General features: G+C 46.8%; 1 protein-coding gene across 1 annotated transcript in view; it reads left to right on the forward strand.

Moving 5' to 3' along the window:
• The window catches only part of NOS1 (nitric oxide synthase 1), a gene marked incomplete at its 5' end in the record, with an annotated part of 98104 nt that overhangs the window by 65322 nt on the left and 18179 nt on the right, over positions 1-14603 (forward strand). The window contains 4 exon segments of the mRNA XM_081252114.1: positions 3796-3970; positions 6688-6826; positions 7048-7126; positions 13914-14107. Of these exon segments, the coding sequence (XP_081108240.1) occupies positions 3796-3970; positions 6688-6826; positions 7048-7126; positions 13914-14107 (587 nt within the window).

Below are 14603 nucleotides of genomic sequence, written 5' to 3' on the forward strand. Positions count from 1 at the left end.
TTGAGTTGAGAATGAACTTGAGCTGGGGTCCAAGAGTCTCAGAGATCAAGTGAACGTTAACATAGGTTAATATCTACTCCTTTTGGGCTTCCCTGGTGGCGCAGTGGTTGAGAGTCCGCCTGCCGATGCAGGGGACGCGGATTCGTGCCCTGGTCCGGGAAGATCCCACATGCCACGGAGTGGCTGGGCCCGTGAGCCAGGGCCGCTGAGCCTGCGCATCCGGAGCCAGTGCTCCACAACGGGAGAGGCCACGGCAGTGAGAGGCCCACATACAGCAAAAAAAAAAAAAAAATCTTAAATCTACATTCATGCTTTTCATCTCATTCTCCTCTCTTCTGGTGACACACTGCCATGACCCAGTGGTTCCCACCCTTGGGTGCTCATCAAAATCACCTGGAGTTGTTTGCAGTATACAGGTAACCAAGCCCCACTTCCAGAGATTCTGAGGTAGTTGGTCTAAAATTGGGCCCAAGCATTGCTTTTTCTCTTTTTTCAAAATCTCCCTAATTGCCTCCAATGTGCAGTCAGATTCAAAAAAATACTGTCCTGACCCCATGTCACCCAAAGCATAGTCACATCCCATGAGAGCATTTTGGATAGTACACGGACAGATGTTTTATATTTCAGTGGCTGTGAATTTGGTTTAATGGGTATTGGGAAAGAAAGAAAACTGGATGTCAAGCCCTTGGTTTGACAGACATTGGTCAAGATGAGGCTTGATGTCAGCAGTGTGTTCAGGCCGGGCCACGAATCTCTTAGACCTTCACCAACTGAACCCTCTCCACACCAGCTCAGGACAGTGCTTAGCAGATGATAGAGATCACAGGCTTCCTAGATATTCAAGTACTGTTTTCATCAGTACCTTTTTTTTTTTTTTTTTTTTTGGCTGAGTCACGCAGCTTTCAGGATCTTAGTTCCCTGACCAGGAATCGAACTGGGGGCCATGGCAGTGAAAGTGCCGAGTCCTAACCACTGGACCGCCAGGAAAGTGCCCATCAGTACGCTTGTTAATAAACTTTATTTATTTAAAGCAGCTTTAGCTTCACAGCAAAATTGAGGAGAAGGCACAGATTTCCCATATACTCCCTGCCCCCCCCACACACACAGCCTCCTCTACTGTCAGCATCCCCCACCACGGTGGTGCATTTACACAACTGATGAAGCAACACTGACACACCATTGCTACCCAGGGCCCATAGTTTACGTTAGGGTTCACCCTTGAACTGATGGGTTTTGACATCAGTTCATTTTCTTTAGCTTGACGTTGAAACATCCATGGTTTGACGGTCAGACCTATTTTTCCCTTACTAAATCTATCATGGCTTAGAGCAGGGGTTGGCAAACTACAGCCCATGGGCCAAATTCAGCCTGGCCACTGTATACTGTTGTATAGCCCATGAGCTCAGAATGGTTTTTACAGAAGAACAGTTACATTTTATTTGATGATAGAAAACATTACCTTTGAACTCCAATTAAGCAAAATGCTATCCCCCCAAAAAAGAATTCCATTCTTCTCATTAGTAGACATATATAACTAAAAAATTGTACCCAGCAACTATTATTATTATTATTTTTAATTTTGTCCAAAAGTATGCAGGCATATATTTTCTTTTTTGTCATATCGGTATCTACATAATAGCTTTGATTTTCCTTCTTGGCCTACAAGCCTGAAAATATTTACTGTCTGCCCCCATGTATAATAAGTTTGCCAAGTTCTGTTTTGGAAGCTTAAAATAGGAATTTTGAAACCATAAGATGAAGACTGTGATGAAATGTGAACCTAGGAAGTGGCTGTGACACAGGCCTTCAGGTGCATCAGGAAGCATGTTAATGAATTAATAACCCAGACCAACTCTTAGCGAACACCAGTGGGCTTGAATCGCCAGTGAGTACAAATTAAAGGCAAAGTAAATGGCACTACTAAGTAAATAACAGAATGGGTGGTAGTCAAGTATGGCGGATGTCTCGAACATAATAAATATTGGAGGTTTGGGGAACAATGCCTTAACCACAAGGCATGACTAGCGCGAAGAGTCTCCAAATCTGTGTTAGGCTAAGGGGGATGGTTGGGAGGCAGAAGTGCTGCTTCCTGTATCCTTTAACCAGTCCTCTCCTGGCCACCTGCTCTTTCCACCTGTCAGGCCACTGCCCTGCGGGGAAAAGGTGAGGAATCCAGCTAAAGGAGGATTGTGGGTGAAGGAGTGCTGGGGAAACATGCTACCTAATCCCACATCCTTCCCTTGGAAAGGGTCTGGAACCCCAGGGAAAGAAGGGCAGGAGAGGAGAGGAGAGGAGAATGAGATGAAAAGCATAAATGTAGATTTAAAAGGAGTAGATATTAACCTATGTTAACCTTCACGTGATCTATGAGACGCCTGGACCCCAACTCAAATTCATTCTCCAGTAACAGAGGGTCCCTCCCGACTTGCCCCACCTCCTTCCCTCATCCTCCATCGCAATCTTTCACCACCCTGGCTCCATCATTCTAAAAAAGAGACTCAAGAGCAGAGCCAGACCCTGTAAGGAGTAGGCTAAATAGCCCCACTCCTTGGCTTGTCTGAATTGGCAGTCACCACGGAACCCTCCAACATGGGAAAGAAGCAAGTTGGGGTGTTGTTCGTATCCCACTTATAAACCTGTTCATCCAGTCCCAGTGAGGTCAAGACCCACAGCCAGGACCAAGTCCTGGAAATGTGACATCAAGTCTCTGCAGGACTGAGGGGCCACCTGGGACACAGCCCTCCACTTCCCAGACTTCAGGAAAATCTCATTAACTTGACGCCCATTGATTCAAACACCGACACTTTCTTGGTGGTATCTATGCAAAGAGACTTTGTGAAGCAAATCAATTTCACAGATATTGCAAGGGGTGAGCCAGCATATTTATAAACCTTTCAATCCCTTTTAGAAGAACCTGTTTACACACCAACACTGGATGTGTTAATGACAAGTCCTGATCTCCTCGTTAACACAGGTCCCCTAGAACTGCTATGCTAGGGTTTTCATTCTCTTTGTACTTAAAACTAACCTGGTTGTATCATGAGTAGAGTCAAGTCTTCCTCTAATGTAGACTCATTTCCCCAATTAGTCCAGCTTAGAAATGGACACCCAAGAAACAGCCAATTGTTCTGGGTCACCACTATCCCCAACTCATCCTCCTTAGGACCAACTGGGACTTTGCTCCTGAGGACAGTAATACCTAGCAGAGACCAGAAGGAAGGGAGAGCAGGGCTGGGGGTTCCCAGGCTTAAAGATGGCCTTCCCCAGATGGGCTTGGGGTAGTCTGACCATCATGGGCTAAACACCATCCTTCTGGAGATACCAGAGGTCTTTGTCTGCTTGGGCAGCCATAACAAAATACCATGCACTGGGGGACTTCAACAGTAGAAATTTATTTTCTCACCGTTCTGGAGGCTAAAAGTCCAAGATCAAGGTACCAGTAGGATTGGTTTCTGGTGAGGCGTCTCTTCCTGGCTTGCAGACAGCCACCTTCTTGCTGTGTCCTCACATGGCCTTTCCTCTGTGAGCGTGTGGTGGGAGGAGAGAAAGAGAGAGAGCTCTCTGGTAGCTCTCCCTCTTCTTAAAGGACACCAGTCCTGTTGGATTAGGGCCCCACCCTTATGACCTCATTTGACCTCAGTTACCTCCTTGAAGGCCCCATCTGCAAATATAGTCACATTGGGGGAGAGGGCTTCAACATATGAATTTGGGGGGACATAACAGTCCATAACCCCAGACACCCCCCCAACGCCTCCCCAGTCCCCTAGCCTGGAACTTCTGTTGTCTTCTTGGCAGGTTCTCTGTGTTCGGCCTTGGCTCGCGGGCGTACCCTCACTTCTGCGCCTTTGGACACGCCGTGGACACCCTCCTGGAAGAGCTGGGTGGGGAGAGGATCCTGAAGATGAGAGAGGGGGATGAGCTCTGCGGGCAGGAAGAGGCTTTCAGGACCTGGGCCAAGAACGTCTTCAAGGTAACCATCTGCCCAGATCTCAGAGACCCAGGGGGAGAAGTCATGTCCCCAGTGACCCCCAAGGACAGAGTAGCTAAACCATCAGAGATAGAAGAAACTTGAGAAAATCCTTGGTACTTCCCTCATGTATCCAACCAGGAGACCGCTTCAAACAATTCAGATGAGTTTGGGTGGTCTTAAGATACACAATTTCCAACCAGAATCCAACCTCTGCATTCAGGGTGAAGAATTGGTCTATAAAAAATTATAGAGTCTTGGAATTTCAGGGCAGGGAGGAATCCATCCCTCACTCACATTTGGTAGACAAGTAAACAAAAATACATAGTGTTGGTTAACCAAACCAGGGGGCCATGCCTCAGGCTGGATCTCAGATCTCACCAGTTTGTCTGCTTTGACAATCTTATTCCTCTTGTGCTAGATCTTCAGTGACCTATACAGTAGCCACTAGCAACAAGTGATCATTTAAATTTAAATGTAAACTAAGTAACATTAAATATGATGCATGGATAAATTAAATGTTGTGTGTCCGTACAATGGAATATCATTTGGACATAACAAGGAATGAAGTGCTGATGCATGCTACAAGGATGAACCTTGAAAACACGTGCTAAGTGAAAGAAGCCAGACACAAGGGACACTTACTGTATGATTCCATTTACATGAAATGTCCAGAATAGGCAAATCCATAGAGACAGAAAGTAGATTAGTGGTTGCCAGGGGTTTGGTGGCAGGAGTGGAAAATGGGTGTGGCTACTAATGGGTACAGGGTTTCTTCTGGGTTGAGGGAAATGTTCTGAAACTGGATTAGTGGTGGTGATTGTACAACCTTGTAAATAACATATATACAACTAGATGTAAATTAAGTAGAATTTAAAATTCCACTCCTCAGCTGCACAAGCCACATTTCATGTGCTCCATAGCCACTAGTGGCTAGTGGTTACCATATTAGACAATTAGAATGTTTCCATCATGATAGGACATCCTATTGGATAGCGTTATGCTAGATATGAGGTCAAGAGAATAAATGAGCAATGGCTTCCATAGGCATGTGGGGCGTGGTGCAATTGGCCATCCTGGGAAAAACAAAAAAGCAATGAATGTGGACCCACCTTTACCTGCTCCTTCTTTGGCCCTGGAATGCATTGTTATCAGCAGCCCCAGGAGAAAGGGGACTGTGCAACCTTCTGTCAGTCAGTTGACACTTTTTATCCTCACAAAGGAGTAAAGGGGAAACTGAGGCCCCTGAGCTATAAGGATATGTGAGTGAGGAGGCTGTGTTGATAAACTTGTGCCAGCATTTCTTCCTAGGCAAAGAGAACCAAGATAACTTGACTCTGTTTACACCTGGAGATAATTGTGTGGTTCTTGACTTCAATCAGGCAACACTGAGCATCCCAGAAGCAGGGCCTGTTACAAGCTATCATACCCTTTAAGCTATCACACCCCTCACCCTCCCAGCCAACTCCCAGCCCTACCAACCACTAAATCTACGTCGTGTCTCTATAAATTTGCCTATTCTGGACACTTCATATGAATGGAATCATAATATGTGGTCTGTTATAACTGACTTCTTTCACTTAGCTTAATGCTTTCCTGGTGCCTCCACATTATAGTATATATCAGTACTTCATTCCTTTTTACTGCCAAAATAATATTCCATTTTATAGATATACCATATTTTATTTCCCCACTCATCAGCAAATGGACATGTGGATTATTTTTAAATCAACATGAGGCCAAAAAAATGGTATTAAAAAAACCTACCTTTGAAAACCTTTGGAATTATCCATGGTTTTTAACCTCCAAAAATCTGAATTCTGAACAGTAATTCGTAGAATCAATAAAGTTGGAGAACTTATGAACTTGGCAAAAAAAGAAAAAGAAAAATTTTATATGCAGGTTTCCAAACATGCACTATATTCTGCCTTCACTATAATTTTAAAATCTTTAGAGGAAGATAGGAAATTTCTAAGGTTTTTACTATCTTGTTTAACGTTAAGCCTCTGCAAAAGTTGGTTTTAGAAATAAATGACATAATAGAGTTACCTATTAAATAGAGGTTAGGTCCCAAAGTCAATAGTAAATGTGGTATGTCCAGCCCATCAAAGGCACTCAAAAAGTAAGGGTGGATTGGTTGATGAGTGGATGAGTGGATAAATGGATGGAGAGAAGGATGGATGGGTGGATGGATGGATTGATGGATGGAAGGAAGGAAGGAAGGAGGGAGAGAAGGAAGGGAGGAAGAGAGGATGGAGGGAGGATGGGTGGATGGATGGAGGAATGGATGGAAAGGAGGAATGGAGGGAGGGAGGGAGGGTGGGTAGATGAGTGGGTGGATGGGTTGATGGGTGGGTGGATGGGAGAATGGGTGAATGGGTGGATGGATGGATGGACGGATGGATGGATGGATGGATGGATGGGTGGATGAATGGATGGAAAGGAGGAATGGAGGGAGGGAGGGAGGGTGGGTAGATGAGTGGGTGGATGGGTTGATGGGTGGGTGGATGGGAGAATGGGTGAATGGGTGGAGGAATGGATGGATGGGTAGATGAATGGAAGGAAGGAAGGAATGGAGGGAGGAAGAGGATGGGTGGATGAGTCGATGGATGGGTTGATGGGTGGACGGATGGATGGATGGATACATGCTATGACTTGGAGCTGTCGGGAGGCACGCTGCTGGCTGAAAGAGGTCACTGACAGCCCCGTGTGTGCCACAGGCAGCCTGTGATGTGTTCTGCGTGGGAGATGACGTCAACATTGAGAAGGCAAACAACTCCCTCATCAGCAATGACCGCAGTTGGAAGAGGAACAAGTTCCGCCTCACCTACGTGGCCGAAGCTCCAGAACTCACACAAGGTACCTCCCACCACGCACCTGGGGAGATGTTCATGACGGTGGGGGGAAGGGAAGACAGGAGTTCTCACCTCTGAAAGGTCCTTAGAGAAGGTGGGCTTCATTGCTTTGGTCTCCCTTTAGTTCAGTCCTCCCGGTAAAGAGAGGGTCAGGAGAAGCTGGAGACTTTTTACTGACAACTGTTTAACTCCATCACAGGAAGACTGTTGTTCTTCTCCCCCCAGGTCTATCCAGTGTCCACAGAAAGCGGGTCTCAGCCGCTCGACTCCTCAGCCGTCAAAACCTTCAGAGTTCTAAATCCAGGTAGGAACACCTTGGCCCCTTTGGGTTCCCCACCTGTGCCCCAGTTGCCACCCACAACAAGGAAGGAGGACTCTGAGGACTGGCTTCCTATTATCATTCTAAGGGTCCTCGAGACCCCCTTGCCACTAGCATCTTGGTTTCCTGCTTTCCCTTTGCCAAGCTCCACCCTGCAGGGATGAAAAAAGTAAATGGTGACGATCCTTGTGGAAAGGGGAAAGAGAAAGGTGTTTCGAGGAATTTTTAATAGAGACCACACCCTTTTCAGACTGCTAGTGTTCATTGTAATGTGCATCTTAGTCAGAAATCACTTAGTCCAGACATCTCCCTGTGGATAATTCTTCTCTGCTGTCCTGAGAAATGCCTGCTCAGTCTCTGTTTAAATTCCTCTGGGATGACGGGAGGTTTATTAACCTATGAAACAGCCCCCTCTGTGTTCTGAGGTCCTAATTGTTAGAAATGATCTTCCGATTCCTTGTAACCAAAGCAAATGTTCCTGGCCCTTCATGTTGATCCTAAGTGACACCCTCCACTGACACCCAAAACAGAGTCAGTTCTTCCAAAGGAGAGAGCTGCCAACAGCCAAGGACAGTGACCAGTGTGTCCCTGGTCCTCATGCCTTCCAGCTGTTCTTCCTGAGACCTGGTCTCCCAAACCTTTTGCTTTAGTAAAAAGACACACTCTTGGGCTTCCCTGGTGGCGCAGTGGTTGAGAGTCCGCCTGCCGATGCAGGGGACGCGGGTTCGTGACCCGGTCTGGGAAGATCCCACATGCCGCAGAGCGGCTGGGCCCGTGAGCCGTGGCCGCTGAGCCTGCGCATCCGGAGCCTGTGCTCCGCAACGGGAGAGGCCGCAGAGTAACAGGCCCGCGTACCGCAAAAAAAAAAAAAAAAAAAAAAGACACACTCTGTCCTGATGGAAATGTGATTCCCAGCCCTGGCCACAGTGCAGTGGAGGTCCTGTGATCACTACCAAGTGCACTAAGGCTATTCTTACCATCCCCGATCTGGGTAGGATGCTCTAATGCCGCCCAGGATTGCAGGTGTTGTCCTAACAGCCATGCTGCTCTCCCATTAAGCTTATGTCCTTGCTGCTCTTGGACTTGAAGTCTTTTCCGAATGATCAGACCAGGTCTCTGCATCCTTCTACTTATATAAGTAAATTTTTTGGCAGTAAAGAAAGTCTTTGCTTTGATCCCTGTTGAAAGGAATCTTTTTCACTCTGCAGTTATAGCCCACGAAGATCTTTTGACATCTTGATTCTTTGCCTGGCATAGTGCAAAGGGTGGGCTCTCCAGCTGGACAGCCATGGGTTCTGACCCCAGTGCTGCCACGTGTCAGCTGTGGGACCTTGGGCAAGTCCCTTGGGTCTTCTGAACCCCTGTCTCCTTACCTAAAATGAGATCGATGGCTATAAAGATTGCCAGTGTTTATCTAGTACTTTCTGTGTTCCAAGCACTATTTTGAGTCCTCTCTGTGCAGGATCTCCCAGAGTTCTGACCAGCCCAGGAAGTAAGTACTAGTATCATCCACGTTTTAAATATGAAAAATGACAATTAGAAAATACAAGTGACCTTTCAAGGCCACACAGGCTCAGTTCTCTGGCTCCAAGGTCAAAATGCCAAATGGCTATACCTGTGGCCTCAACAGCATCACAAGGCTGCTGTGAGTATTAGAAACAACACACACAAAGCAACTAGCATCCCTCATTCCCGTTACTATTCCTTACCCATCCCAGCTTCATACACCTGCAAATTTAGTATGTGTGCTTTCTACGTGGACTTAAAACCATTTTTTTTAATTGAAGTATAGTTGATTTACACTGTTGTGTTAATTTCTGCTGTACAGCAAAGTGATTCCGTTTTACATATACATACATTCTTTTTTTTAAATATTCTTTTCCATTGTGGTTTATCATAGGATATTGAATATAATTCCCTGTGCTATACAGTAGGACCTTATTGTTTATCCATTCTATATATAAAAGCTTACATCTGCCAAACCCAACCTCCCACTCCATCCCACCCCCAACCCCCTTCCTCTTGGCAACCACAAGTCTGTTCTCTGTGCTTGGATGTAAAACTTTTGATAAAGTGGTCAACAGGATGGAGCCCCAGGGCTCTCATGTTCTCTCCCAGATCCTCAAACACTAAAGAAATGGATTGGGAAATTAATCCATTTGAATAATTAGTTAAATGCAATATTCAGAGCATAATGATCTCTGATATAGATAGGGACTCTGTATTTGAAATAGGCATTGTACTCCCCATTTCCACCCTGTGGAAAAGTACAACTTCAGTAGCACTGGACGAGAAGAGACTAAGAATCTACTGGTAATTTCTTTCAGTGACAAACTGTGAAAGCCCAGATCACAAAAATTACTCCCCAAACCATAGTACATAAAAAGCAAGGTAATTTGCAAATGTTTTGATGCTAAGTTGGACTGAAGTCCCAGAATAACCCCCAATCCACCTCTGGAAAGGACAGTTAACTCTGAGTGACTTACAAGAAGATATTTCAACAAGGTTAGGAACCAGAAGACAGTATTAAAATCAGTTATGGATTAGCTCAAAAAGGATCAAATGGCATCTAGCGTTTAACTCTTTCAAAGCACACTCCAGGGCTTCCCTGGTGGCGCAGTGGTTGAGAGTCCGCCTTCCGATGCAGAGGACACGGGTTCGTGCCCCGGTCTGGGAAGATCCCACATGCCGAGGAGAGGCTGGGCCCGTGAGCCATGGCTGCTGAGACTGCGCATCCGGAGCCTGTGCTCTGCAACGGGAGAGGCCACAGCAGTGAGAGGCCCGCATACGGCAAAAAAAAAAAAAAAAAAAAAAAAGCACACTCCATAGCACTACCTACTTTCAGGCTTACTACCATTTCCAGCTTTATACGGTTGTTGTTGTTGTGTTTTTTTTTTTTCTTAAGAATAACTGAGTAAAAAAAGCATGACTCTCTCTCCTGTTTTCCCCTGCCCAAGGCCAAAGTCGAGCTGTTTGAGCCAGGAGACCATAGCAAGATATCATGTATCACACACCCACCACTCCCACCCCCAACAAGAGACCCTTAATTGCAAGCAAAGTGCTTAAGAGGAAATAAGCCACCTTTTGAAGGTGATCCTTGCAACTCTAAAGAGAAAAGTGACTGCAGTTACTGCCTGGCCAGGAAATAAATTTTCTACATATGGCAATTAGCAAACAATACAGAAAAGAGTATAATGGAGCGCTAATGGGTGGGGTGTGGATCATAGGTCCTAGAAGTCAGAAGGAGGAGGGGAAACGCCGGGTAGGCTTTAGATAGGCTAGTGAATAGAGGGGGGACATCTAGGAAGAGAGAATAGGAGCAAAGATGCTGAAGGGGCCCTGAGCGCTGGGGTATCTGAGAGAAAGATGGGACGTTAGAACGGAGAGTTCTTGATGGGAGAACTCTTAATTCCCAGCTACCCTCTGATAAAATTGCTTCTCTCCAGCCTTCACCATCTCAACAAAAGACATCAATATTTGGCTTAAGCCCAAGACTTAAGCATCCTCCCTGCCTCCTCGCTTTCCCTCCCACTATCCATCCAACTCTCAGCTGGTACTGTGGGTCTTCTGTTTCAACTACATCTCAGATCTACATCCACCACCTTAAGCAAGGCCACGATCGCCTGTGGTCTGAGTGCCTGCCATAGATACCTAACTTGTCTCCTTGTTTCTTGACATTTCTCTCAAAGATCCATTTTCCAAATAGCAGGCAGACTAATCTTTTAAGAGTATAAACGGAAGCCTGTCCATCCACAGCTTCACATCCTCCAATAGCTTCCCACTGGACTTAGGAAACCTTCAAACTCCTTTGCCATGACAGGTCATGACAAGACCCTCATGATCTGGCCTCTGCCTAGCTCTCTGATCTCCTTCTGTACCACCCACCCCTGTGTTGACCCCTCTTCCAAACACTCCAGTCTTCTTTCCCTTCCTCAAATGTGCCACACTTTTTCCGACCTCAGGGCCTTTGCACATGCTGCTTCCTTTTTCAGCAACACTCTTCCCCCAGATCTTTGCATGTCCGTTCCTTCTCATTCTTCAGATCTCTGCTCAAATGTGAAATCACCAGAGAGGCCTCCTTGACCATCCTTATCTGCCAGTCACTTAGCCCACTGCCCCCACCCATCAGCATCCACCCATCCTCATCACCAGCCCCATCTGAGATCTTTTTAATGTACTTCTCAATGAGAATCAGGCCCTTTGTTCTCTTTATCCATCATTTTCTCACCAGTGCTTGGAACAGTGCCTGACACTCAATACAAATTTGTTGAAGGTATAAAGTTTATTCACTCAAACTGCTCACAACAGACACTGTTTACTGTTTTCCTTGAAGAACGAACATGAGCTAATTTTTTTTTCCGTTTAATGCTGGATGTTAGCAGACTGTTCTTTCATCTGCGAACCTGTCATTGAACCATTGCCAAGTGTGTGTGTGTGTGTGTGTGTGTGTGTGTGTGTGTGTGTGTGTTATGCTCCTGTAGGTGAATATAAATACATCACAGGCAGGGGATACTCTGGGGGAAAGGGCTCAAATGGCTCTGCCTTCCCAATGTTGCCCTTTTTCCCTCCCCTAAAACTTTTCAATGGCCCATATGTGTCCCAAGCTTTTTTTTTTTTTTTAAAGGCTTAGAAAATCCTATACTTAGAAACCCCCAGCAGAACTGAGATGTCAGACAATTAGTCTCCAGGCTAGTGCTACCCACTGGGGGATCAGCTTCCTGCAAAGCTTCAAGGACCAACCCACTGAGGTGTCCTAGGGCCATGCAGCCATTCACTGCCGGGATTCTCCGCATGCCATGACTGGTCAGCGGCTTGCAAAGTGTCTGTGGTCAAATTCCCAGCAGAGCCGGGGCCCACCTTGTGGCCCACCTGCCAGCTCCATTCCCATCCCTGCCTCTTATCCACCTGACCACCTTCGGCCACGTTCAAGAGGACTTAGGGGAAATGGCTGTGCGTGTGAGCCAGCTCAGTAAGTTCGGGTCCTCCGCATTTCTATTTTGTACTGGCCAAAGGAACAGAGGCAAATATACTTGTGAAAGAAATTATGATGATCTGGGAGAAAGTGGGAACTGATTTGTGGGCCTTTCAAAGGCTTCCCGTGGTAGGCGCTGGAGGCTCCCAAATTAGCAACCCCACAGCGCCCTCTGCTGGTTGTCAGCCTCCGCCAGTCCCCTTCCTGGAGCTGGCAGGGGGTGATGATTGATGCCTTGCTCTCCAGGAACCAAAAAATTGGTATGAGCTCAGAGCAGAATCAGTTGCGCAAGCGCATTTAATGGGTAAGATCAGTGCCCCAGAGAGAACAAAATCTGCCCAGGGAAGGAGAGTGGTACCCCACACCCCACCACCATCATTCACAATTTCAGTTACCAAGTTCCCCACCCCCCGTACTAAGGACAGGGGTGCCGTGCAAAATATGCCAGCACAACTATTCTTAATAATGGCGGCTATTTGCAGCACAAAAGGGCCCTTGGCTGTGCCAAAAACTCCTTTAAATAGCGAGTCCCATTGGTCTATTCAAGTGCTGATTTGCATACCGCGGAGAATGTAGAAACTTCACGTTGAATATCAAGTGTCTCTGTCAACCAAAAACCAGTTGGCAAGGACGAAAAAAGCGGATCTGAAAATGCGAATGTAACTCAAAGAATACAAAAACGATTTGATTTACCAAAGTGTAGTCATCCATCCCAAAGTTTTCAGGTATAAAAATGTGGTATATCTGTACTAAAACTTTAAAGAGGACCAGAATAATCCTAGTCTGAGAATTCATTCTTAGCACAGACCTCCTGCACTTGAAATCCAAAAATCAAAAGAAAGGGCCTGACCTGGCAGGCATCAACGAGTTTCTCTCTGGGTTTTCTCCTTAGTTCTGTAAATTTTATAATATCATGGGATTTGTGCACAACGAGAACCTGAGTTCAAGGCCAAGTTCTTTTCCCTTTTCCATGACAAGATGAGGACTCCGGTTGCAAAAGCGGGTGGAGCTTGGGATTTCTAGGAGAGATGGAATTTCACAGAATGGGGACATCATTGCCTGTGGCTCCAATGGTCTAGTGGTTCCTGGCAGCACTCTGCTTGGTACAGAGAACAGAGCCTATTCCAGTAGCTGGTTAATCCTGAGAGTCTGAGATTCCTACAAACAACAGATATTTTTTGAACGCCTACTATGTGCCATTCACTGTCCTAGGTGCCAGAATAGAACAGTGGAAAAAACCAGACAATTTCCTTGCCCTCTAGAGTTTACATTGTCCTGGGGGCCAGGGGGCAGGCAGGGGGGACAGACCACATAAAGGAGTAAACTCTGCTGGGGGTCAGTTGATGGTAAGTGCTACGGAGGAAAGAAAAGCAGGGGCAGGAAGCCAGGAGAGCAAAGAGGTCTGGGAACTGAAACTTGGGGTGCTCCAGTGTCCAGTTAGGGTTGATGAGAGGGAACTGGCAAAGGAGACTGAAGAGGAGCAGCCAGAGAGAAGGTCAGAAGAGCCTGGGATGCTCAAGAGAAGGGTACTGAGAAGGAGGAAGTGGGCAGCTGCGTCCAGTGCTGCTCTGATGATCACAGTGAGTGCTAGGAGCTGGCGGTCGGATTTGCCATGAGGAGCCCGTGGGTGACCTTGCTGAAAGCCGCGGCATGGAGTGATGGGGCCAGAAGTCTGATTGACCTGAGCCCCAAAGAGAATGGAAGGAGGGGAGTTGCAGCCACAAGGACAGATAAAGGAGCAAAGAAGGTGGCCAGAAGCTGGTGGCCCTCATCCCACTGTTGCCCTGCTCTTCCCTGCAGCCGATCAACCATCTTCGTGCGTCTCCACACCAACGGGAATCAGGAGCTGCAGTACCAGCCTGGGGACCACCTGGGCGTCTTCCCCGGCAACCACGAGGACCTCGTGAATGCCCTGATCGAGCGGCTGGAGGACGCACCCCCGGTCAACCAGCTGGTGAAGGTGGAGCTGCTAGAGGAGCGAAACACGGCTTTGGGTAACTATGGCCCGGCTACACCCAAGGGTGCTTCCCTCCTCCAGGGTGTCCGAAAGGCAGTGGGTATCTGGGGAAGAGGAGACTTGTTCTTCTTCACAGTCACCATTCCAGGTGGGAGAGTGGGTCTCTGTCACCCCCAGCTTATGAGATTGAAGACTCCTCCTTTCTCATGGTTGAATAACCTTGGCCCAACGGGCTAAGCAAATAAATGTCCATGAAGCCAGGACGTTGATGGTTCGTCTTTGAGCCAAAGGGGCTTCTACCTTCCTTCATCAGCTAGACACTGATCTTAGCAGAGGCTACTCGTCTAACTTCCTCCATCACCCCTGCCTCACTGCCACCAAGTAAATAGCAGCTGGAGTCCGCCCATGCCTCCTCTTAGAATCCAAAGGCACCCTATGAAGCTCAGTGGTCCATTGGGATTGAACCATATTTCTGACCAAATTAGATCAAGTCCCAACCTGTTTCAGGGACCATCCTTGACATTCCTATTAAA

The sequence above is a fragment of the Mesoplodon bidens genome, assembly GCF_964165515.1.
Source record: "Mesoplodon bidens genome assembly, chromosome: 13".
NCBI lineage: Eukaryota > Metazoa > Chordata > Mammalia > Artiodactyla > Ziphiidae > Mesoplodon > Mesoplodon bidens.